The 26,419-nt window shown below is 34.2% G+C and overlaps 4 protein-coding genes across 6 annotated transcripts; 2 read left to right on the top strand and 2 right to left on the bottom strand.

Annotated features, from left to right (window-relative positions):
* The first annotated feature begins 685 nt into the window (after window positions 1-685).
* On the top strand, window positions 686-4,659 carry LOC120068496 (probable glycerol-3-phosphate dehydrogenase [NAD(+)] 1, cytosolic). 2 transcript variants are annotated; one of them, XM_039020282.1, is made up of 6 exons: window positions 686-1,111; window positions 1,227-1,892; window positions 2,221-2,442; window positions 2,969-3,216; window positions 4,060-4,199; window positions 4,319-4,659. In XM_039020282.1, exons 2-6 carry the CDS (start codon window positions 1,241-1,243, stop codon window positions 4,443-4,445), a joined length of 1,389 nt encoding a protein of 462 aa, XP_038876210.1. In that variant the 5' UTR covers window positions 686-1,111; window positions 1,227-1,240; the 3' UTR covers window positions 4,446-4,659. The 2 variants fall into 2 exon arrangements, with proteins under 2 accessions (XP_038876210.1, XP_038876211.1); XM_039020283.1 differs by having other exon boundaries at window positions 686-1,892.
* Window positions 4,660-5,963: 1,304 nt separating this feature from the next.
* LOC120067146 lies at window positions 5,964-8,488 on the top strand. Its single transcript, XM_039018591.1, has 4 exons — window positions 5,964-6,207; window positions 6,692-6,991; window positions 8,041-8,109; window positions 8,211-8,488. Exons 1-3 carry the CDS (start codon window positions 6,047-6,049, stop codon window positions 8,105-8,107), a joined length of 528 nt encoding a protein of 175 aa, XP_038874519.1. The 5' UTR covers window positions 5,964-6,046; the 3' UTR covers window positions 8,108-8,109; window positions 8,211-8,488.
* Window positions 8,489-10,606: 2,118 nt separating this feature from the next.
* Window positions 10,607-13,834, bottom strand: LOC120067144 (mitochondrial phosphate carrier protein 3, mitochondrial-like). Its single transcript, XM_039018590.1, has 6 exons — window positions 13,403-13,834; window positions 12,786-13,147; window positions 12,636-12,679; window positions 11,384-11,598; window positions 11,182-11,306; window positions 10,607-11,089 (listed from the first exon to the last, which is right to left on the bottom strand). The coding sequence occupies exons 1-6, from the start codon at window positions 13,694-13,696 to the stop codon at window positions 11,026-11,028; spliced, it is 1,104 nt and encodes a 367-aa protein (XP_038874518.1). The 5' UTR covers window positions 13,697-13,834; the 3' UTR covers window positions 10,607-11,025.
* Window positions 13,835-18,613: 4,779 nt separating this feature from the next.
* On the bottom strand, window positions 18,614-26,182 carry LOC120067707 (aspartokinase 2, chloroplastic-like). Of its 2 annotated transcripts, none has more exons than XM_039019251.1 (14): window positions 25,928-26,182; window positions 25,155-25,664; window positions 24,952-25,034; window positions 24,832-24,872; window positions 23,645-23,799; window positions 22,763-22,912; window positions 22,487-22,582; window positions 22,206-22,322; window positions 21,669-21,788; window positions 21,441-21,533; window positions 21,205-21,327; window positions 20,439-20,555; window positions 20,130-20,192; window positions 18,614-19,111 (listed from the first exon to the last, which is right to left on the bottom strand). In XM_039019251.1, the coding sequence occupies exons 2-14, from the start codon at window positions 25,545-25,547 to the stop codon at window positions 18,965-18,967; spliced, it is 1,698 nt and encodes a 565-aa protein (XP_038875179.1). In that variant the 5' UTR covers window positions 25,548-25,664; window positions 25,928-26,182; the 3' UTR covers window positions 18,614-18,964. The 2 variants fall into 2 exon arrangements, with proteins under 2 accessions (XP_038875179.1, XP_038875180.1); XM_039019252.1 differs by having other exon boundaries at window positions 21,211-21,327.
* Between the last annotated feature and the right edge of the window lie 237 nt (window positions 26,183-26,419).

Genomic DNA, 26,419 nt, shown 5'->3' with positions numbered 1-26,419 from the left:
ACTCAACTCATGTTGGTGAGTCAAACATCTCCTTAATGGCACGTCAAATAATAGATGGGGTTGGTACTACGTTAGTAATAGACCTTTTTTTTTTTTTGATTTTTCTTACGGTTTTCTTGCTACTCTTACTTACTTTCTTGGGCCCGACTGATGGATGACCCAAAAATTAAGCAAAAAAATGTGAAATGTCCCCTTTTTGGGGAAAAAAATGTTGAATGACCCTTTGTTGACGTCAAATTGAGGTGAAATTACCAAAATAATCTCGTGTGCACCTGGAAAAGCAATTTCGCTCTCGCACGTAAAAAAGATCCATTTTTCTTTCCCTTCTCGACGATCTCGCTCTCGCTGGTCTCGCACTTCCATTCTTCACCGGTTTTGCTCTTTCTTTCCTCACACAATCTTGTCAGGCGTCCGTCATCAACAATCACTCTCCTCGGAGCTGCTCGTGTGAACTCACTGTGCTGGAGAAGAAGAAGACGTAGTGGAGAAGAAGTCGGGAGAAAGGAAGAGGAAAAAGAAAAAGAAAAAGAAAAACATGGAGAAGAAAACAAGAAAGCAAAGATAATATTGTAGTGATCATGACATCATCAAAGAGTCGTTAGACATTTTGAACCCTTAAAATGGATCTTTTGGATCATTGTCTCTACTTTCTAACATTGAAATAAAGTCATTTTTAAAAACTTAATTTTGGTTATCAATGTGAAAGAGTTTATCCATCTTCATTTGAGCTCGTATGCTATTGTTTTTCTTCTCGATTCTCTATTATTCCTGATTCACGGATGACAGAATCAAAAGTTCCTAAAGAGTCTGGTTTGCACTTGTTCTGCTTTTATTCGAATAACTTGGTTTCGAGTTTTTCGTTGTCGATGTCATTTTCAGGTAAAAGTTGGATTTGAAGACGTAAAAGAAACTTCGAAGATCTTCGTTGACTGCGCCGTGGCGGCAGATTGTCAAATTCGTATTTAAATTGCATTTCTGCGCGCTGGATTACGCGGTTCTTGATCGGTGTCGATGAATCTGTCTTTTGCGTCTCGAATTTCGCACACATGTCGATTTGTCTTGGGTCAATGATAGCTGGAGTATGAAAAAGCGTAATCGCGTTTCGATTTCGGTACGTAAAAACGCTTAGTTTAGGAAATTTTTGTTTTCTTCCTACAAAAATCTGATTGAATTCGATTTACAAACAAGCTATTTAAATCCCGAATCTCAAATTCTGATTCTGCAAGTTCGAAAGAAGAAAATGGTTGATGCAATCGACAGCAATAGCCATTCAAATGGCTCAATTCAGAACTCGAACGGTTCAATGGAGGAGAAGCTTGACGATCTGCGTCGTCTATTTGGAAAAGCGAATGGGGATCCACTGAGGATCGTGGGTGTTGGAGCTGGTGCTTGGGGCAGCGTCTTCATTGCCATGCTACAAGATAGCTATGGCCATTTGAGAGAGAAAGTTTTGATTAGGATTTGGAGAAGACGTGGACGAACAGTAGATAAAGCAACTGCAGAGCATTTATTTGAAGTGATAAATTCAAGGGAAGATGTGTTGAGAAGATTGATCAGGCGATGTGCATATTTGAAATATGTAGAAGCTAGATTAGGTGACAGAACTTTGTATGCGGATGAGATATTGAAAGATGGGTTCTGCTTGAATATGATTGATACGCCTCTCTGCCCTTTGAAGGTTGTCAACAATTTGCAGGAGGCTGTGTGGGATGCTGACATTGTGGTGAATAGCTTGCCTTCGACCGACACCCGCCAAGTGTTCGACGAAATGAGAAGGTATTGGAAAGAGAGATTAATTATGCCTGTTATCATTTCTTTGTCAAAGGGTGTGGAGGCTGAATTGGAGCCTCAACCACGGATAATAACTCCTACTCAGATGATTAACAGCGCAAGTAAGATTGCTTCCTATTGGGATTTCTTTTATATTTTTTGGTAGTGAAAAAATTTATATTAATAGCCATAGTTTGAAGTTTCTAAGTGTAGTAATAACTTAACATGATGTGGTATCAGAGTAAGAGATTGAGTTTCAATTCTTATAGTATTGTTTCTTTTCGACGTTATATGGAATTGTGCAACTATAGCCTTATTTCGAGAAAATATTGTAAATATTTTGCACTAACATATGGTATTGCCCCTTAAGTTGTGTCATTATGGTTTTCTTAAATTATACAGAATCCTAAAATTTGTCAGAAGTCTAAGACCCGTATTACTGATTTGCAGCTGGAGTTCCTCCGGAGAACATTCTTTATCTCGGGGGACCAAATATTGCCTCGGAGATTTACAATAGGGAATATGCCAATGCTCGAATTTGTGGAGCTGAAAAGTGGAGAAAATCCCTGGCAAATTTTTTGAGGCAACCACATTTCATTGTGTGGGACAATGGCGACCTTGTTACCCATGAAGTAATGGGCGGATTAAAGAATGTCTATGCCATTGGAGCCGGTAACACTAATTTCCTATTCGTTTATTAAATGTCTTAAATATTTGATGGCCATAGGAGACATGTCAATATAGTTTTAGTCTTTTCGTTCTGTATCTTGGCTGCAACTTTTTATGTTTAATCTAGTTTTTAGAAATCTTTGGCTTAAATTAGTTCCAGATCTCAAGTTACAACCAGAAAAACAAATATTATTGCATCGTATTTATTGAGATCACTGTAAAAGTTTTGTGAATGAAGGGTTCAACTTGGTTTATATTTTTTTTTATAATTTACTTTACTTGACATGGATTGATGGTTTATGCGATAGGAAAGTTGAGTAGACGATCATGATGAGTGTGGACTGTGCATCATTTTAGAAAACTCTTCACATTTTAGTCAAATTTCACGTGAGCATTATATTTTTAGGATCCAAACTTTTCCTTCTGCCTCTTTCCCACTCATATGCTGCATGGATGAAAAAACCCACATAATGGATTGATCTTCATTGCCTCCCTGGGTTAACACGGTAAAATTTCATTTCTTGTACAGGAATGGTGGCAGCTTTAACAAAAGAGAGTGCCACAAGCAAGGCGGTATACTTTGCACACTGCACCTCGGAGATGATATTTATTACTCATCTATTGGCCGAAGAACCAGAGAAATTGGCGGGACCGTTACTGGCCGACACTTATGTTACTCTATTGAAAGGCCGTAATGCGTGGTATGGGCAAAAATTAGCTGAAGGAGAGCTGAGCCTCGAAATGGGTGATAGCATCAAAGGCAAGGGTATGATTCAGGTACGTTATTTATATAAGTGAGAAGTAGGAACACCATTTTTGGTATATGTTAAAATTTGCTGAAAGGGTAGAATAGACAAAATGACTTAGCTTAGAAAACATTATCGATGATCTTTATGACTTTCTTTCAAAAAAAAAAACCGAATAATCATAGCAACTATTGGCCCACGGGAGTTCACTTGGGTTGTACAAGTCTGAAGTCGAATTATTTTCCTCTGAGCTGTTGTACATTGTGATACTAAAACCATGTTTCTTGTCTTTCTTTTGGTGTAAATCACAGCATCTTTTTATTCATAATAGCCTAGCTTATTTAATCTCCAATGGGAGAGCTCGTCAATAGATGGCGGAGTTTAATCTCCTTTATTCCATCCATTAATGGAATTATCTCGTATTAAAAAAGAACATGTTTCTTGTACTTGTTAATCTTTGAGTGCTGTACACCGATCTGGTGATAAATGGAGGGGGCTTCTATGATCGGGCATCTTTGACTTGATCATAGGTGCATGTTTGTGTGTGTGTGTGTTATAGCATGACAGCAGCATAATCTTGAGAGAGCAAGTCTGGTAAGGCAAAAACAAGGAGTACGGCTTTGCTAGATTCAAATTGGGGTGTTCATGGTTGGGGAATGAGTTAGTGAATTGAGATTGATTCAAGTTGACTCAAAAACTAGTTTTGAAAGAATCACGTACCAACCATCCCATTCCTAAATTGCACCAAAACCAACCTCAAAATCTCATTCGGCTTTCATGGGGTTTTCTTTTTTTTTTTTTTCCTTCTCTCATCAGTTATTTAACGCCCGAGATATATGTCAGAGTGAATTTGACAGAGAGATCATTCTTGCAGGGAGTTTCTGCTGTGAAAGCATTTTATGAATTGCTCAGTCAATCCAGCTTGAGTGTTCTACACCCTGAAGATAACAAACCTGTTGCTCCAGTTAAGCTTTGCCCAATTTTAAAGATGCTCTACAGTATACTAATAACAAGGTATGAAGAAATTCAGTTCATTTGCTTTTATTCTCTTCTGTGGATTTTGTTTGAGTTATACAAAAGGCATTAAAGTACCCTATGGTCCTGCTAATTACTTTCATTCTTTGTATATTTAGGGAATTTTCATCAGAGGCCATTCTTCAAGCCCTAAGGGACGAAACGATAACCGATCCTCGAGATCGTATCAAGATTGCACAAACTCATGTTTTCTATAAGCCATCGCTTCTCGGCCAGCAGCGTTAACAATCTTCAACAACTTCTTGTATGTATGTAGTCTTGTTTGAATGTAGAACTTGATGAAGTGAGCATTTTTGTTGAGTATATTTTCTTTTTATAGGAATTTATTTAGGGTTTGTTTTTCCCCTTTTTGTATAGGGTGATGAAGCTTACAGTGGGTATTAAATTGCCTATATGGAATGTTAAGCCAAATGTAATGAGGGTTTCTTCTAGTTTATCATATTCATCTTTTCATTTCTTTTCATTTTATTTTTATTTTCAGTTGAAATTTTTATTCATTGTTTTAAAAAGTTCTCACAGGAAGAAAATGGTTCATATTCTGAAAAACAACCCAATTATAGAAATTAAATTGAATTTTCTAGAAGCATGAAATTCAAAATGAAATCCGGCACTTTATGGATAGAAATACTAAGCATAACGATATTTTTAATTTAGTTGGTAAAATGTGATTTAATGTTGCATCATTTTCTTGTTTCTCAAACTAATACGTTTACCAAGCATGTTTTGCTAACTCAAATATACTGTTTAAATGCTATTTTAGTTTCTATATTTTTTTACTTTGATTCTTATACTTTTAAAATGTTAATTTTGGTTCCTATACTTTTAATTTTTGTTCATTTAGTTTCTATATTTTAAAAATGTTCATTTTAGTTTTTGTATTTTTAACTTTGATTCATTTTAGTCCTTGTACTTTTAAAAAATTGTCATTTTGGTCTCTTCATTCTCACTTTTAAATGATGGTCATTTTTCTTAAAGTTCAAAGACTAAAATGAACCAAAATTAAAAATATAATAACCAAAATGAACATTTTTAAGTATGTGGACCAAAATGAACTAAAACTAAAAGTATAGGGACCAAAATGAACATTTTTATAGTAAAGGGACCAAAATAAACAAAAATAAAAAATATAAGGACCAAAATAGTATTTAAACCCTCCAATATATATTCGCTGCAAGGCCGTTGAAATTTTGGTGGTAGCTATATACATCAAAGACTTGATGCATTATTGTGATTAACAAAGTTAATTAACTATACACCAGTGATTTTGATGCATCACCTTCAATTAGAATGTAATACAAGTCTATATATTTCTATACTAATATATTAGTAATAGCAATTGGATTGTACATTATTTTATTAGAGTTTATTAGAGACATACTTCTATAATAAAACGATAATATGTTTATAATTTACAGTGGAACAAATAAAGTATGAATAAATATATCATTGATAAACTTCTATCATTATCTATCATTAAAATCAGGAAGCTCGGCCTTTAACATTTTTTTTTGCGCCTTAATTGAACCTGTTTGACATTTTCCATGGGTTGAAGGTAAATTTTGGTATATTTATAATTATTTTTAAGTTGGGCTATTTTTGCAATATTTTGCCCTCGTTTTGCTATATATGCAAGAGCCCTTGAAAAAATGAGATACTAAATATAAACAAAAATAGAGAAGAAAAAATGGAACTACACGACGTCGTTCGGTATTGAGCTGGGTCGGATGACAAAGAAAGAAAAACCCGACTGCTATGAAAAAGCGGGTCATGATTTCGTAAACGCAGAACAAGAAGAGAGAGAGAGAGAGGGAGAGAGAGAAACAAAAATGTCACTGGTAGACTACGCTTCATCGGACGACGACGTGCCGGCAGCGGAGGAGGAGGAGGAGGTGGCGGAGGATAATCGGAAGAAGTCGGAAAACCGCACCGTCGCAGAGCCTCAATTCCCCAAGCACGAGCCGAGGCCTAAATCTCCTCCCGTCAACCAGTAATCTTTCTTCCATTTCTTCAGATTTTCTAATTCCCTAGCGGAAGAGTTCCTATACGGATTGCTTTGTTTCTTTTTCACTATTCCTATCGAATTTCAATCATTTTCCTCTCCTGATTTTTCATAAACCAAATAGGTTTTGTGTTTGGACTTAATTACTACTTGTTCACCCCCGAACAATTGGAGGTTTTATACCAGTTCTCCTTAATTTTGTACTGTATCTTTCAGGAGGGTTGTTATTAGTTAAACTGGGAGGAAGGGAGGTTGTTGTACTTGTACTTCCAGTTCCAGATGTTGTTGAGTGGTTCTTTAAAGATTAACGATGTTGTTCTAGTACTGTTGAGTGGCTTTCCGCTTTTAAGAAATGCTTTAGCTGCTGATTCAATTATCTTGACCTTGGAACAACATATTTGCTGTTTTTAGATTTGTTTTGTGTTAGGACAGGTTTAATTTATTTCCTTGTGATTGGCTTTGTACTCTGTAGGCCCATTCTTAAGCCAAATCAACAATTTGAAACTAAAGAGGAGCCTTCTGTGCCTTCGGTTGAGCTTCCTGATGCTTCTTTACTCTTGAATTCTCCTTCATCCTCTAGTCTTTTTAGTGGTAGCGATCACTCTTCTCGAGTGGCAGCAGCTATGGCTGCCAATGCATCTCGCAAGAGAGAAACAAATGTTTTAGGATCTTCTCTTCCTAGGAGTAAAGTTCCAAGATCGAGCTTGCCTCACTCTAAGAATGTTCCGGATACTTCAGGCAGTTTGTTGGTTCCACCTCAGCTTACTGGAAGGTTCGTTCTAATGTATTTCTAATTTCTCCTTATTTTCCTTTTGTTTATGCTAGTATTTGCTTTCACTTAAAGCTAATGACATTGTTCCCTGAATATGTGATACCGCTAGGAAAAGAATAATTGGGTTTGATGCATTTATATATAGTTTATGGAGTCTGCACTCGGTGATGAAAATGAAATCATTTCAAAATCTTGCACATGCTGATGAGTACATTAGCATAGTTCATCAGGGACTAAGGTACACGTATCCTCATGAGGTGACAGATTGAAAAGTTGCATTCATTCTTCAATTAGGAAACAAAATGAATAAATAAATACATATTCCTATGGGCATGTGGAGTATGCTAGATAGAAACTAATTCGGTTTGATGCATTTTTATATAGTTTATGAAGTCTGCACTCGGTGTTGAAAATCAAGTCATTTCGAAATCTTGTACATACTGTCGTGCTAATTAGTACATTGGCATAGATAGATTCATAAGGTACATGTATCGTTATGAGGTCATAGATTGAAAAATTTTGCATCGTTCTTCTATTAGGAAACACAATGAATAATTAAATCATGTCCCTATAGCCTTTGGGCCTATGTGCATTCTTCTAGCCTAGAAAATTGTAATAAGTTTATGTTGCTCCACCTCAACGTGGATAACTCCTTCATTTATTTACTATCCATGAAAGAGCTCTCTAGTGTCCAATGAAAACCTATGATACTAGGTTTGGAACACGATCATAATGGCAATGTAGAACTAAGAAGTTATGTATAAGAAAAACTTGGTTTGTGGACTTCTGGCCATGAATAGTATGTAAAAGCATATTGTTTTAATCAATATTAATGTTTGAAACTTTATTAATACGCTTGGCTCTATTCTATCTAAGTAGTTTTCCTCTAGGGGGAGTTCTCTCTACCCACGGCCCTTAAGTTGTTATTGTTCTCTTTTGGAATATATTCCTTTTGTTTCCTATCAAAAAGAAAGAGAGAAAAAAGGTTCGAAATGTAGTAATATGAGTGAACTCTGATTGCAATTCTGCAATTGGTTTGCCTTTGCCAGGAGTAACATTGTTACTGAAGATATAAGCAAGCTGTTTGTGAAGAAGTCAGCCAAACCTCCCTCGTAATGGTTATTGTCCCTTTCATTAATAGTTGTTAGCAGAAGTTTCAGATTGATTGGTCTAATGCAGTTGTACAATGTGAAGAATAGTGTACTGATGTTTACTACAGATAATGTGAAAGGAGAATGAGCAATGGCCGAAGTTTTGGTGCTTGTCTCTTCAATCGGTTTTCAGGAACTGCAATCATTTGTGATTTATGTGCGGTACATGAACCTTTTCCTCCTCCAGTAATTAGCATAACGTTATTCCTTTTCTAGGATGATTAGTCTTAATGCTTATTTTTAATTAACTTTAAAGAATTAATGTAGCATAAGGTGCTCATATGATATCTTAATATGCACTGTTATCTTAATCGTGAGTAAATCAAATTTTGTCAATGTTCTCATATGGTGAGCATGGTTTGGAAGTTCACTTTATGGAGCTGAGAGTGTAATATCGTAAGAAGAAGTTCACTTTATAGAAAAGTAAATCGGAAATTGTTTTAAGTATTGAGATTTCTGTCTATTTGATTCCTGACTGAACTTTAGATGGATAGAAGTCTCAATGTCAGGGACTAGACTTATAATTTAATTAAAAAAAAAGAATATACTGTTGAGTTTGGCAACTTGTAAGATGGAAAAATCAAGTTAGAAAGCTGTAATGGCAAATGAGTATGGTATGAGTTCCTCTATAGGAACTAGAAAGCATGCCTAAAGGCATTGTATGAGTGAGGACTTGTCTAGAATTATATTGGCAATAGAGTCGTGCCACGATAGGAAGAACTTTGTAAACAATCAAGCTAGTAGATTAATCGAGGCTAAGACGGGTTACCACGTGCCATTCTTGGATGATTCCATAGTTAGGAAGTATTTTAGAAGCAGCGTAACCAATTTCTGGATTAGAGTAAGGATAACCCGTACGTTTGTCCCAAATACTTTTCTTGGTCAAGGTATAGCAAAGCATGTGTCCCAAACATACTTAAAAAGGGTTCGTATTAGTCAAGAATAGATGTCTGTATGCTTTTTTAATTCAATAGTTGTAAGGGTGAAGGATCGATTCATTGCCTCGTGGAATGATAATTGATGTCTTATTCTTTGATATTCAGTTTAGCGAATAGTTGTGTTAATTGTCATGATTCATGGCATTGCATCCAAGCATTTATGGAGCATGATCCCCATATTGAAGCCCATTTTTTGGGTTTGTCCTTTGAATCTATATCATTGGATTTTAGTAGACCTATCCTTAACCTCCATGTCTTTCCACCACTCGTATCAGATGCCTCTACAGAAATCCCCTAGTGCTTGAATCATTGGTGATTCGCGACAATTTTAATTGAATGCAAGGTTGGGTAATTATAGGGAGACACCAAGCTACTGATCGTCCAAAGTTGTGAAAATGGGTAAACAAGAGTTTGAATTAACTTTCCAAGTAATTTTAAAGAAAAATGTGATCTTAAAGTTAAAGTGATTTCTTAACGATCACATTAAAAGCACTACAAAATTTTCAAATTCCATTTAAAAAATTCAAATAATGTTGAAATTACCAAACGACCCTCAAGTTTATTGCTTCCCTTTAAGGTCCATTTGATTAAAATACGATGTAATCCAACATAAGTCACTTAAATGTTTACAAGATACATATATCTTTGAAAAAGTGAACTTAGCTCAATGATAATTAATATGACCTTCCATTTTAAAGGTTGAATGTTCGATCCCTCATCCTAAAAAATTGTTAGTACTAAAAAAAAAATCGAGTAGGACACCCTTCTATGCAATGGATGGTCTAAAACCAATTGGTTTTAGGTACCTAATGTCACGCTTCCATTATGAAGTGTTTTTTCAGTTTGAAGTTTGTAGGCTCAATACTTGCAAAGAAATTATTGGAAGAGGTAGTCACATTTGACGTTTGGATTATTGACTGTATATGAGAAAAACTATAGAAGTACAAATTTTGTAATCAATGATTATCGGGAACATAGAGAGACTTTCAAACCTACCTTTAGACTTGTACCAGAATTAATGGAAGGGTCCGTGAGAGTAACCTTCAAAAACATATTTAAGGTTTAAACAACCTGGGCAAAATAAGGTGAGAATTCGTATACAAAGTTATGACTTATGCTTTCTTTGTTAGATATAGTTTTTGTCTTGCATTTTCAAATCATGATAGTTTTGAGATAGACACTTGTATCAAAATCCTCTAAATTAATTCAAAATTAAGAATTTATATTGATTCAATTATTTGTAAAATTGATCAAATTGATCAATATGAACATTTATATTGATCAATATGAACATTTATATTTATATGGATAACTATCAATATTTTAAATATTATATCAATATCTAGCCGCGTATTAATATGAATAACTATCAACATTTTAATCTTGATGGATCTCTAATATCAATATAATGATCCATTTAACATATGTTAAGAAAACACTTCGAGGTAAATTCGTAACAAACTTAGTAAATTCAAATTCCAAGAGCAAAAAAGAGAGGCTTTTTAGCTTACCAAGAATAGAAGAAGAGAGATGAAAACTCAGCCAAATCTTCCTTTGCCCATTTTCCTGTCAGTTTATTTGGACAAGTTTCTTCCTGACATGGGTACAACAAAATACATCATATGCTCATGGTTTTAAAACCATCAAACTGCAATTCTCTATCCGAATTCTGAACTACTACAAACAAATGAGTATCCCAAGTTAAGCAAAGGATGAGATCAAAACCATCCTTGGCCGAACAAATTCAATGAATACCGAGTAAAGAAGGGTGTAACGAAAACTGAATGGAAAAGGGTCCATCCATTCTATGAAGAGATTCTTCCAGCTTCGAGGACTATAAGCATCATTCTAAAATGGTTATGTTTATTCAATTTCCTATGAAGAGGTTTCTCCTCAACTTGTAATAAAAACAACAAAACTCCGGTTGGTCAATCAAGCATCAACCTCACGCCTTCACGAGCTCAGCAGCAGGTGCAGGGGCAGCAGGCGCCGGGCCACCAGTAGTAGGCCTGGTCGAAAGAAAATGACAATGTGACTGATGGCTCTCAAATGAAAGGGAAAATATAATACAAAGGTTTGGCTATTGGGATGAACTACTTACAGTCCAACAAATACTTTGAAGGCATCGTAGATACCCCACTGAGCACCAGTAAGAGTTCCAATCATCACAATACGGAGGGGTAGCCCACGGGTGAAGAGACCCCATAATCCGAGCTTCTTGACAGCCTGCGCAATGAAAAATCACGAGTTAAAAAAAAGCAAATGGCACGAGAACAAAGTAGAGCTCCATCAGCAGCACTTACATCACCAACAGTTGCTCCTTTGGCGTTGTTTAGGAACGACACAAGATTATCAGCAGGATGAGACACAATAGCACAGAAAACACCCGCCACATATCCACCAGCAAAACTAACACCAAGCTGAAGAGATTTGCTGCACTGGTCCTTTGGTGTGGGAATGGCATACTTGTATAGCATCTCGACTATGGTCTCAAAGGATGCAAACTTCATCATCGTATCTGAAAGAAAAGAACCGGTCATTAAAAACAAAGCAATGGCTTGAAGCTAAGTGCAAGACATATTAAAATCACAGCTTGTCGACTTGAAAAAAAAGCACAAAAAAAAAGAAGAAAAAACACATAATACTAGGCTTTGCAGCAAAACTCAAATCTATGTCACAAATTTCGGCTTTCAAATCACCCAGAGCCAAATTGAATTTGATGGTCCTTTTTGCAGGATACTTCGTACAAGGTGAAATAAAATAAGAAATTTGACCACGTATCTAATGATTGCAACTAGAAATTTTCCAAAGTCAACTTAGTGAACTCTAAAAAGAACCTTCGTATACAAATGGTTCGGGTAGAGAGATGGATTAATCTTTGGTCCATAAAAATAGAGCAATAACTAAAAGTAAGTTTAAAAAATATCTCCACAAATAATTTTTTTTTAAACGCCACTTGAAGATACAAAAAATATGGAAATACAATACAAAATTCCTAAAGTCGTACAACATCACTATCAAACAACAAGAAAGACCCAGGAATGCCAACTGTAACTTGGAGCACAGTGCACCAGACAATGCACATAGACATTATATATTAACGACCAAGCATCTATAAAACCAGCAACAACTTCCTAAGTATCAACAAATGAACAAGATTGTGAACTATAATCCATGGCCCCACCAATTAATAAATTAAAACAAAGTCAATTTACTATTAAAAAAAAAAAAAAAAAAAAAACTTCGCGCCAGATTAGGATGGAATGAATAGAAAGAAGATATTCGAATTTCCATAGTAGAAAATATGTAACAAAAAAGAACGAGCACCAATATAAAGGTTAATAAACATTAAAATCAGTATACGAGTTAAAGGAGAGTGCTTGTAATAATAGCTAAGCATACCCCAATTTTAAAGTATCAGTCACCATAGTTCCAACTCTTGTATATATGTGTGTGACAGTGTGCGAAAACATGACCATTCAATGCAAGAAAAGGTAACGGGAGCAAAAAGGGCACAAATAGGTTAAAGATCAGAATTGTTCTTTATTAACTTACATGGAATCTGGCGTCCCCAGAGTGGAACAATACCCTTGTACAACCTGCAATTACAAACGAGTAGTAACCCATCAATCCATTAAAACATCCAGAAATCTTTCCACCTGTCACTTAGAAAATGGGGGATGAATAATTTATAGCAGTACGTACCCTAGAGCTCCTTCGGATCTAACGAACTTGGGAAGTCCATCTGCTAGACCTCTAGCAAAACCAGGCTGAGTTTGAACCCGAACCTTCACTGCTTCGAAAGGGCAAAGTGCAATATCAGCAATCACCTCAGCAGATGCAGAACCGGCAAGGTAGATCAAGGTCTTGTACTTAGCTGCGTACTCAGGTCCAGCAATATCAGAGTAATACTTCTTAAAGAACTCGTAGAACCCAAACTTACAGGCACCCTGTGCACTGTATCCAAGGAGAGTAGGCACCCAACCCCTGAAGAAACCCCTCACACCCTGCTCCTTGAGCAAAACTCCAAAACCAGACGAAATACTTTTGTATTTCGCAGGATCAATCTAAACAAGCATAAGACCGTCGTTAACTTCTTAATAGCAGATCCAGCCTATAATATATCAGCCAAGTTATAGATCCGATCCATACAAAATTCAACAACCACAGCCAAAAAAAACCAACACACAAAATAAAAACCTCCTAAAAAAGCGAGAAAATCCACAGATCTGAATCAGAGAACGACGAAAAAAATTTCAAAAATCCCAAACACAAGTAAGCTAAGCAGAAATGTAAAGAGAGAAATCGAAGATAAAACGAACCTGCATATTGCATTTAACCAAATCAAGAGGAGTAACAGCCATATGCGTGAGACCACAGCTGAGAATTCCACCAAAAGTACAAGCAGTGTAAAAGGCTGGCGAGTACAACTCGATCTTCCTAGACGGCTCAGTTGGAGCGGGAATAACAAAGCTTTTAGGAGGAGAGGAAACGGCATCGAAAGTGGGTGAAGATTGAAGCATCTTCTTGAGAGGGAGGGTTCGGGTGGAAGAAGGGGAAGAGTAAAGGAAGCTGGGGATCAGAGATTGGCGAGAGGGTTTATCAGAGAGCGCCATTGGAGATGGGACTTAGAGGTGAAGGAAGTGAAATTAGCAACAATGGAGAAGAAGAAGAGAGGAAGGAACCCTAGAAAGAGAAACCTCTCCCAATATCTCAACGCCAAATTGCTTTGATTCTCTCTAATGGAGAAAGGGGGGTTTTCGATTTGTAGTTGCTTTTATAGTCAACGGGCAGGTATGACGCTGCCCGGTCTGCCCTCTTTTTGTTAATAAGGATTCAACGATCAACAGCTGCGATTGAGTCTAGAATGCGTATTGTTAAGAGAATAATCTTACATGTGCTTAGTCTAATTGTAGCTTTTAGTGTAATTTTTCTTTTTGGTATCTGTTAGGACAAACCTAAATAATTCGGACTACTTAGTCTAAGGTTAGGTGGGGTAAGTTTTAATTTTGGGTTGAGTTTAATATTTTATATTTTTTGGATTTAGTTGGATTTGGATTACATTTTTTAAAATTTGGACTTACCCAATTTAACTTGAATTTCTAATATTATTAGAAAAGTATTTATATTTTTTTTATGGTGTTTGTTTAAAGTTTGTAATAAATATCTTGAATTTTGACATTTAACATTTGAGTTTTGATGAAATTTTAGTTATTAATATGTGTTACAAATTTAAGTATTTTAAGTTAATAAAAAATATATATTAAAAAAGAAGAAAAAAAAACAAGCTGACAGTCCAATCCAACCCAACCTAACATCATTCGGATAGCCAATTCGACCAACTCAAATTTTCTGGTAATCCAGAAAATCTCCTTAATTCAACCTATATATAGTCCCTATTATTTAATTATGAAATTCATATGCGAAATTTGAAATTTAGGAAAATATGCTTTTGTTCCTGAAATCTGAAAATCAAATTTTAATTAAACTTATTATTTAGGTTTATTTTGGGATTGTTTTAACTTAAAATAATTGTTCATAATAAAGTAAATATGTGTTTAAATGTAAAAGAAAAAAGTATTGTAAAATAGGGATGGAATAAAATTCTTAATAATTAGTTGAGTAGAGGCATGGAATTTTTTAGTGGGTAAATCTCAAAAACTTATATGATTAGAAACCAAATGCATGTCCGGAAGTAATTTTGAAATTGTTGAAATCACTCTTGTCGTATTCAAAATCATTTCGAAAGTATATTTTTAATCACTCAAAATCAATTTAGTATTTATTTTAACACTTTAAAATGCATTTCTTGCTATTATAATTGATTTTAATGGATTAAAAGTAGTTCTAGATAATTTTTGTTATAGGTCATTTTCAGACTAAAAATCATGAGGAAGACAAGAACAAGTGTAAGAAATGGGGCAACGGAGGAAGGAAGAAAATGAGAGGCGTTGGGCCAAAAGAGACCAACCTACCTTTCTCGGCCGAGGGCGAGGCGAGGTGGGCAACCAACTTGCCCACCTCCAAGGACGGGGCAAATTGGGCCAAATAACCCAACATGCCCGAGGATGAGGCAAGTTGGGCCATTTGGCCCAATTTACCCTCCTCGGCCTCAGAGGCCTAGATGAACATTTTTCCCTCTAAAAAAAGGTTCCCCTCATGGGCCATGGTCCAAGTTTCCCTATCTGATTCGAATTGACGTTTCCTAATCCCTTTAACCTTTCTTACTCCTCTTTGAGACTAGGAATCCAAAGCCACCACACTATAAATAAGGGGTCATAGGCATATCCAAAGGTAAGTTCTTCTCCCCAATCTCTAGCTTGTTCTGATCTTTGCTAAATACCGACTTGAGCATCGAATATTTTGTGACATATATCACACTGATATTTTATTTTATTGTCTTGCAGGTCCTTTTTCTTCCCAAAGTTATAAATTCACTGTCAAAAGCACGTGAAAGTTTTTCTGCCCGAATTTTGCCATCGAAAATTTTAAAAATGATAAAAGTGATTTTAAGTTTTTAACTATTTTAAAATTACTCCCAAACATGCTCTAACACAATTGAAAAAAGTGATTGCTTTAAATTATCTTATAGTCAATTTTACCAAACATTGCAAAGAGTTAAAATTTTCACATAATTACTTTAAGCCCTTATAAAATCAATTTCGAAGGCATCATTTAGAATTTAGTTCTACGATCAGAAGAAAGTTATAATTTAATTTGTGTGATTTAACACTTAAATTTATTCTTATAATTTGATAAAACTCAAAAACATAGTCTAGAATCTATACCACGAATCAACAACATGAAATTAAAACGAGGTCGTATTGAATCTGAGTCGAACGATAATTCTTTATTTGAGGTTAGAGATTTAATGGTCGATTTTCATCATTGATTTACTTAAAAACAATTAAAATGAAAAACAAATTGGACAAAAGTAAAAGTAAAACGTTGACCTCAGGATTGACCATTCAAAAGGAATACCAGAAAAATAGTCTTATGTTATTAATGAGAGTTGAATATTCCTTTGTTTCTTTTTCTTTTTCCTTTTTTTTTTCCCTTTTAAATTCCTTTTTGAAAAATTCATTTGTTATATTCTTTTAAGATCTGCTTTACATGATTAAAATTTCATGCTATGTTTGTCTAAAAATTAACAAACTTCCACTAAAAGAAATAACACAACAAATTAAAATAGTATATGGATTTTAAACCAACCAGATAAAATGTAATTTCAAGGAATATTGGAAAACATAATAATAACATCTATAATTTACATATTCAGCACCAAAATTACAATAGACACGTGATCCATCATGTCTAATTTCTAAAAAAAACAGTTAATAAAACTATAGGTTAAACGCACTATATAATTTATATTTTTTGAAAAAGTATTAGCCATAAAAAAGAATGATTTATATAACTGCATTCATATGGTAGGTCATATTTGATAGGAGTTTTAAAATGATTAAAATTACTTCTGATATTTTAAAAATTACCCTAAAACATGTTTTTAATAACTCAAAATTAAATTTGATGATATAAAAATTACATTTAAAAGTGTGAAATTAAATATTAAATTTAAATATATTGTTGTTATAATTTAACCTTATATGTATATCCCAAGAGAATTAAGGGCTTTAAAGAGAGAATTTCATGTATTTAGAATCAACCTAAAATTTAACTTCCTCTTAATTTTTATTTCATCCTATGATGATTAATTGTTAAAACCAGCAATTGGAAAGGAAAAAAAAAGGACCACTTTTGAACTATATAAATTGTTACAATCACACATCCACAAGCTGTCAATTTGATAAAATCACAAGTTACTCATCAATTAAATTGCAAGAGAATGATAAATGGCCAACATAAGCATATTTCAGCTAATAAAGGCGTATATTTTGACGAGGTCAAAAGTTCGAATTTGTATCGTACATATGGTTGAACATATAACAAATAAAAGGAAAGATACATTTTTGGTCCCTAAGTTATAGGTCTAGTTTCTATTTGGACCCTAGGTTTCAAAATGTTACATTTTTAATCTTTAAATTTTGAATTTAATTTCAATCTAGTCCATATGTTTCAAACTATTGCGATTTTATTCCTGAGATTTGAGTTTTGTTTCAATTTTGTCCCTATGTTTCAAGATTTACACATTAAAAAGTGTATTTTGCCCTATAAGGGAAAATAATATTTTTGGTTCCTAAGTTATAGATCTAGTTTCTATTTGGCCACCAAGTTCTAAAATGTTTTAGCCCTTAAGTTTCGAATTTGGTTTCAATATAGTCCTTATGTTTCAAAATTTTACAATTTTACCATTGAATTTGGTTTCAATTTTACAAGCTTTGGATTTGGTTTCAATTTAGTCCTTATGTTTCAAAATTTTACAATTTTACCATCGAGATTTTAGTTTTATTTTAATTTTGTCCTTAAGTTTCAAGATTTACATTTTCAATCTCGTTTTTCACTAAATATTCACAATCAGCTTTAGTGTATTATATTAATTAATTCCAAACTATTAAAGGATTCAATTAATTAAGTTTCACTACTTTTCACTACTATTAGAATTAAATTTAAAAATTCACTTCATAATCACTTTAAATTAATTAATAGACATTAACGTCAAAAACTTACTAAAAATGAGTATTTAGAGAGAAATCGAAATCGAAGTTAATAGTATAAATATTGATATTTAGGACCTAATTGAAACAAAACTCATAAGTGTGTAACATTTTGAAATTTAGAAATCAAATATAAACTAAACCCAAAACTTAAAAGACTAAAAACTATTGTATTTTTTTTTTTTTTTCCGAAGAAGAGAATGATGAATCTAATTTATAGGTAAAAGAAAGTTTTTGCCATTTTTCATGGTTATAATTTAGTCAAAACATGAATTTGGGAAATAGATGGGGAAGATTATTATTGACCTAACCTAATTTTAGACGCTCGCCAAGGAAGACTGGAAAAAAGTGTGGTGTGTTGCATATTCCATTACCACATCCTTTACGTAATCTGCCCAGCATTTAAATAAAAACTATATTTAAATCTTAAAAACAATACTAATTTTAAAAAGTGACGAAATAGGAACTAAATACAAATCTTAGAGACCAAATTATATTCTCCTTCCTCAACCTTACCTTTTCGTAAGATATATTTTTAATTCATTTTCATGATTTTCAAAAAATGTTAAATTTTAAGGGATTTTCAAAAAAAAAAAAAAAAAGGAAAAGAAAAACTATTTTCATAAAATAGTAAAATTAACTTCGATAAGTAAACTGATAGACTTCTATCAACATATATTCTAATAGTATCTATCATTATTTTTTTTTTACTATTTTTTATAAATAGTTTAACATTTTTTCATTCGAATAATTAGGCACACATTAAGAACATCATATATTTTCCAATCGAAAAAGATAAAGTACAATTGCGTAGGTTATCAAAAATAAAATAGCATCTAATAATTTTAATCAGCATTAAAAGAAAACTACGAGAAACAGTTCATAAAATATTGATCATAAATCGCATGGTCAAATTACTACTATCAATTCGAAAGAAATAATGACTTATTATTCATCACTAATGAACGTACTGATTTACTACTTCATATATATTTCTCAACTGATGGGCTAGGATATAAAAATGCACATAAAACATTTATGGAACTTTAGTAGTGTACACCATAAACCATAAATCCTAATTTTCTCTTTTCCTGAATTAATTAAAATACTAAACTATTAGCAGCACAGTTTATCTAATCAAACCAATAGAAGAAAGTAACTCAACTTGCCCGATTTCAATGACAATATAATATATACCAACTGCTACGGTTGCTCCTTCCTCATATGGAAAAATACATCTTCTCAAGACGAAAAAATGGGCTTCAATGCTCACACAGTGTTGCTGGCCGAGACTGAACCATTTTGAGATATGCAACCTGCATCTACATCGAGTTCGTCTACCTCGAAAAAGGTCGAATGGAGAGCCCGAACGCATTGTTCCGCCTCATTGTCATTGACAATCAACGAGATATTGACCTGTCCAGTGAATAATAAAATGAATCAACTATATAAAGAAATCAAGAAGCTACATTACAAAATTCTCTCAAACTGTGCCTTTTTACTTAAAGTATACTCATATTCTTTAAAATTTGTTAGTAATACCTTAATGCTTCATAAATATTTTAAAAATAGTAGAATTTTGTTAGAACTTTGGATTTGAAATTGAGACCTAAAATCTGTGTGGCAGTGACTTGGAACTGTATGGCGATGTTTGAGTTCAATTTTCATTCCAAGTCATCACCACACCGTTTAAGGTTTCAATTTTTGTCCAACGACGTAATGGATTTCTACATTTCTACATGGACAAAGTTTAGATTTATTTTTGTAATACAGCCAAATTAAAGTATGAAATTTTACACAGTTTCATGAACCATGCTGAACCTACTACAAAAGCATTTCCAGAACAGGAGCAATTGGGAGAGCCATGGGGGTAATCAGCATTGCAATGCTTTCTGTACCACACATCTTGTTACATAAATTGGGAAATATAGGTTCCTTCCACAGGTTGTCCATGTAATGACATTTCTTATTTGGTCTAGAAAAACAAGCTCCTTCAATCAGAACGGTTTTTCTTTTATTAATCAAGATATTGAATTCCACTCCTTACATTATGCTCAATATTCATCCCAAAAATCTCGAGATCATCCATTTAAGACTGGAGTTTCAAGAGACGTATCAGGTCCTAAGTATCTCTCGAGGGTCAATTCGAGGTAAACGGGACGATTTTTCAAATATGAATTCTAATGAAGACACCTTAGATGCACTTTGTGCATGTTTGAGAGTGATTTTCAAATTTAAAAATCGCTCCAAAACACGCCTTTAATCACACAATTAATTTAATAGGAAATTTTTACACTTTTAAATGTAATTTTAATATCATCAAAATTGATTTTTAATGATTAAAAGTATATCATCAAACATGCCCTTCTGTGATGGATAAGTGATTTATCATGAGAATGGCTTTTCAATGTGAGGTATGGAAAAAAGAAGAAACCTTAGAAGCACCCTGGGATATCATTTGAACATTTACTCCATTGGTACGAAGAACATGAAATGCCTGCCAAAAAGTTATGCATTAGAAATAAGCAACAACACGATGCTTGATAACTCAAAATCATGCAGGTAGATAATATTTGAAACTTTTAGGATGAAATCTTATTATATTTATTTATGAAGCACATATACATCTGGAAATGCTCGAAACATGTGTGACACGATAAAAGTGTATGAATTAAACGTTCTTTTTCCTTCTAATTTTGGACACGGTGTGTGTGAATCAGTGGGAGTAATACTAGATGCGCACCTTTTCCAGTATCAGTGATGACCTTTGAACATTTCCTATGAGAGAAATGATTGATCTATGCTGAAGCAGTTTCACAACGGCAATTTTCTCGAGTTCTTCCACCACATGATCAAGCTCCTGCCAATAGGATATAAATGTAAAGCTAATCAGCTATCAATGGGAAGTCTTCTGAGATTATTTTGATTGTCAAACATAAATGACAAATGAAGAGTTAAGTACCAAAACTAGCATGATAAACTGTTCATACAACACATGTTACAGTATTTTCAAAATGAAAGAAAACACAATAAGTCTCTCAATCACCTTCAGGCGTTGTTTGAGTGAAGTATGTGCACATAAATAAATAAGTTATATTACGATAATTTTTGAAAAAACAGAGCCAGATTAAGTCTAAATATAAATGAAGAACATGTAATACTTGAAAATAAGTAAAAACATACAATACCATGGTTTCATAGTTCTAAACTAAAATTAGAACATACAGAAGATTAAGTTAACACGAATAAATATTTTAAATACAAATTTTTTAAAACTTAAAACGAGAAGAGAACAAACAAAATTGCTTACATCTCTAGTTCTTTCAAATAAAACAGAGGAGAAACCCAGATTTTCTTGAAAGAAATAAAAGGAAAATAAAATCTGAGAGAGACAGATGGACAGAAAGCAACAGTTCAAAACAAGAGAGAGCAACAGTTAAAGAAAATGGAAAACCAAAAATGGAAAAACAAAGTTAAGATCACAAATAAACAGAGTGTATAGTTCATACGCTTGCCTGCTGGATAAGCTCTCTGCTCCAAAGCTTTGATGGATCCAAGGTCAGGGATAAACTGACTTCACTAGTAGCAACCACATCGACTGATATGCCCAAATCCTCAAAGATTGCAAACACCTGTACTTAAAACAAGACCCACACATACCAGGAGAAAAAGAAGAAGATATCAATATAAAATTTAGCAATAATGCAATCAAGGCACTAGGAAAAAGAATTGACCCCCTCCTCACCCTGGCAAGAAAACCATATTGGCCAAGCATGCGAGTACTAACGATATCCAACATGGTCACATTGCGTTTCAAAACAATACTTGTCAATACCGCCTGCAATTGAGAACGTGATAAGTTACAGCTCGTTTCAAGACTATACAAGCTATTTTTTTATTTTCTTTCTTTCTTTTAAATAAGAAAAGACTAAGCTTTAGTTTTTCATTTTCAAGAAATCTAAGTGCTACGGACCTTGCTCATATCTCTGTTCCGGGTGATGAGAGTACCTGGAGCTTGAGGATTATATGAATTTTTCACCCGAACGGGAATATCACCCTCCCTAGCTGGTCGCATCGATTGTGGATGCAGGACCTACAAAAGGAACCAAAAAAGGGTGAACAAAGGAAGATCAAAGGTGGTGATCACCCCACAATTTATGCACCTCAGGCTAACTATACCACTTGGATCATGCACCTAGATTCTGAATAATCAAACAAGGGAAAGTAATAAATTTCATGACAGAACAATACACACAAATCAGTTCCTTCGTGTATTATTTCATAAGTATGTAAAAGCCCCTGAATAGAGCAAATTAAAATTTGAGGAATGGTAGGAGTAGAATTAAAGTGCCGAGTGAAAAGTAATATATAGTTTGAACATTTCAAAGAGCCAGATATATTAAAAGTATGCTCCAACTAAACTAACTAAGACAAATAACGGTTTAAACTTCATAGCTAAGTCAACAAATAGGTAGATTGACAATGCCACCAAGTAAATGCAAGTAATCACCTGAGCTCCAAAATAAGCAAGTTCAGCTGCCTCGTCAAAGGTCAAAAAGGGAACAGGTTCTGCACCTGAATGTATATTAGGGTCACAAGTCAAAACACCATCAACATCTTTCCACACCTACAAGGCACAAAATTAATTTATATTTACAACTTTGAAAATTAAAAAAAACAATAATAATAAATAAATACCTAAAGGTTAGAAGCACCCTTCTAAACAAATAAAGACTATTAAACTCAAAACAGGAAACAGCATTCCAAAACTTATTAATAAGATGCTGCAACCTGAATCTCCCGCAATCCAAGTGCTTTGCCTATGGTTGTAGCGGTCAAATCACTACCACCCCTTCCCAATGTAGTCACTGCACATGATCTCCAGCCCTTAAATTGAAAAAAAGAAAAAATGATTGCATTATAACTTTTTTTCTAGAAAAGAAACAAGTTCCCATGATTGCAATTTCTTCTTTTTGGATAGAAATGATTGCATTATCTCCAAGACTAAAAAAAGATCCAATCCTTCAAAATGAACAAACAATAAAGCAAAATGGTTCATTGAAAGACCTTCCCAAGGAAGCCAGTAACAATAGGAATAGCAGGATCAGAATTCCAATCACCAAGTAGCCTTTTTGCAACAGCAGGATAGGTTGCTTCCAAAATGTCAGCATTTGTGAAGTCATCTGTGGTGATAAATCCCATTTCAAATGCATCATACTGCAAGGGCAGACATTATCACAAGTTTTTGTCATCTTAAATGACTACCGATGACGGAATACCGGAAAGCATTGTGATGATTGAAACCACTATTAAATTTCTAAAAGCATATTAAGTTTCTAAGGTGATAAGTAATGATGATAACAGTCTTCCATATGAGATTTGGTTTATCCATATATATATATTAAAAATAAAATAAACAATAACCTCTAAAAATAATAGCAGTGATTGGGTAGGGGGTTTATTGAAAGCTAACATCTTCTGAATGCAATCTTGTACTAAATGGTCAAACCGAAGTTGTTTGCCAGATGTTTAAAAGTTTGCCTTCCTAGTTCTTTTCTTTTGTTTTCTTTAAACTTAAAATTCAGCACAGGTTGCTAGTTCAAGCATCAAAATTGTCTCCCAGACTAACATAAGAACATTACTGATGGAGTCAATCATGAGCAAACAATCCTACTCTTATCCAAAGAAAAAGCAATAATCCCTCAACGACCCTCCCAACTCCAGTAGGGGTTGAATTATTAAAGAAAAAATTATAATAAACCAATCCCTACTTTACTAATTCGAAACCTACTGGAAATAGTTAAACTAACAAGGAAATATTGGCTTTTTCTGTTAATTTATACCCAACACTAAAGGTTAAATGCGCAGGGAAATACTTGAACAACCTTGAGTCTATAAAACAGGTTAGATGTGTCAAATAAGTCAACAGTAAAAGGAACAGAAGCATACTTGACGCGCTTTGACACCAATCCTACTTAAATAGGCAGCAAAAATCCTTGTGGACATGCACTCCCCAAAGGAAACTAAGTAATCTCTGGTTCGAAGAGTCAATTCTTTCATCATAGCAATTCCCTTGAGAAGTTGCTCCAATTCATCAAGGTGATCTGCAACGTAATTATGCAATATATATGCATATAACAAATATGATCATGGTATTATTGCTGTAAAATATTAAAGAACCAATGTCATAGCATTCGCAATGTTTGTGCTATTTTATGATTTATGATCCTGATATCAATAGAAATGAATCGGAAGAAACTGCACTAGATTGTCGCAAAGGAACATGAAAGGGGGACATAAATTCAAGCCATTGGATGAAGATATCCCTTTCTAAAATAAAGGTATTTCACGTCATCATGCACATGCATTCCAGCATATTCTGAGGCCACCAGAATATCAAAAACGAGGTACCAAATGCAAAAATTTAAACAAGGCAGACCAATCAAGAAATGCTACAGAACAAAACTTAATACTTTCATCGCTACCACTTTGACAGGAAAATTCCAGATACCCATGGTGTACTACAATAGAAAATATTATTGTAGTCCCTAGATTGTAGGATAACAAAATGGCTACCTAAATTAGAAATTCCCATATAAACCACAATATCTGCATCTTAACGCGAGGTGCTCGGGAAGACTCTCCACAAGCATAAAAAGAAGTTAAGCAAATACTTCCTTTTTTCTCTCTTATAAATATTAATTTTTCTTTCAGACACTGAGTTGATATTTGCAAGTTGATGCTCAACAATGCACGGTAACTCAATCAATTATCAATAAGATCCTCAGTATATTTAATACTTCTATAGCAAGATTATAACAGGAGAAGTAGGAATAGTCCCCCCATTCTCATTTATACTCATCATCAGTTGTTCAGCTCATTCTTCTTGCCTACATCACATCTTGTTGGAAAAGAAAATATCTTATTCATTCCTAATTCCCAAGGAATATAACTTTTTTTACGTTATATATTCTCTCCACTTTTTCTTATGGGTTTACACCAGCCTAAATTTTATTCTTATTCCAAAAAAACCACAGACAGAATCGATAACAGAGTATCAAACTGGAGAAGTAAAGAGACGCAGCAAGAATATGAACTATTAAACCAACAAGTTCCAAGCACAAAATAAAGCTTACTTGCAATAATAGACCTATCGACACCAAGCACGTCTGCAGTCCTATAAACAACATGACAAGGCTCTGAGTTTGATTTTCGACATTATTCAGTAGGGGTTTGAAAGGACTCGAATTTCTTACCTCAGATGCAACTCTTTTATGAATTTCATCTCGTCAATATCTGATGCATTAGTAACGCCACAGCTAACAGCCTTTTCTCCAGCCTATTAAATTAGCAGGGGACTTCGTATCAATAATCAACCACGATGGACATGTATTGAAGGATAATATAATGCCTTTTTCAAGAAATAAGGAGCAGAGTAAATGGAAAAGGAAACGCGTACCAGCAATAGTTTATTGGTTGTCTTTCCCATGGCCGAGAGAACAATCACTGGCCGCTCCTCAGGGAAGCTTCGTATAAGTTCAGCAACCTCCATCATTCTCTCCGCAGAAGCCACTGATGAGCCACCAAACTTCATGACACATGTAAACTGTTGCTCATTTTCCCCAGAACTTCTAGACTCAGTAACTTTTCTATCAAGCACATCTGCAACATTCCTTTCGCATCTGACTCTCGAACCAACACGTCTACAAGAAAATCTTTTGCAATTCGTGTACAATCCAGCACTTTGCGCAATGGACGACACAAAATGAAGCCGCGGAGACAATAAAGATTGGCAACGCGTAGAGGCAGGGCAAATAGTTACGCCTCCAAGAAGATTCAATGCGCCTTCCATGAGTTATTTCGACGAATAATAAAACAGTTACAAAAGTTCAACAGAATCAATCTCCGAAAACCTTGAAAAAAAAAAGAACTCTTATTCGATTCAAATGCTTCAAAACTGCAGCTCGATCTGTATAATCCACAAAGAAAACAGTCAGTTCGAAGAATGTCCGCAACCAAAAAACTCAAGCAGCAGCCATTAATAGCCACCTTAACTCTCATTTTCCCCCCATTTTCAACACGCGCTTCAGTTAAAAAAACACCGCAGATACTAAAACGAAAAAAACGTGTAATTTTCTCAATAAAACCAACGAAATCGCTCCATTCTTCTTCAGAGAAGCCAAACATTTCGAAGCGTATTGCTCAAAAACGAAAGATTAAGAAGAAGTGTACCTGAATGGCCGTGCAGCGAAGATTGAGAAAGGGAAATTCTTCCGATAACGAAGAGAGAAGAAGAAGGAGATTGTGAAAGTAAAGAATTGAAAAATACTCTTCTCGTATTCCCTCAGAAAAATGGTCGGAGTCCTCCGGTTGACGGCTCCGATACCGAAGGGAATGCGAGAGACGCAAAACCGCCGAAGAATCAATGTGAGAGAACAACGACACAGAAAGCCAGTGGGCGGCGTCCCGTTACAATTTTAAGAATCAATTAGTCCAAAAAAAAAAAGGACAGATTTTCGTCAAAGCCTAAAAAGGTAATTTTCAAAGTTTTTAGAATAATAATAATAATAAATCTTACGGCCGAAATGACGTCTTAAACCTCCATTTCAGTTCTAAATTTTAAAAATTTAGATCTTATTTAATAATCATATCGTTTTTTATTTTTTTATTTTTAAAAATCAAGCTTATTTTCTCCATATTTATTATCATAATTTGTATCTTTCT

Source organism: Benincasa hispida, chromosome 12 (genome assembly GCF_009727055.1).
Source record: "Benincasa hispida cultivar B227 chromosome 12, ASM972705v1, whole genome shotgun sequence".
Classification (NCBI taxonomy): Eukaryota; Viridiplantae; Streptophyta; class Magnoliopsida; order Cucurbitales; family Cucurbitaceae; genus Benincasa; species Benincasa hispida.
The sequence above is the reverse complement of the archived record's forward strand: the minus strand, read 5'-3'. Positions and strand labels throughout refer to the sequence as shown.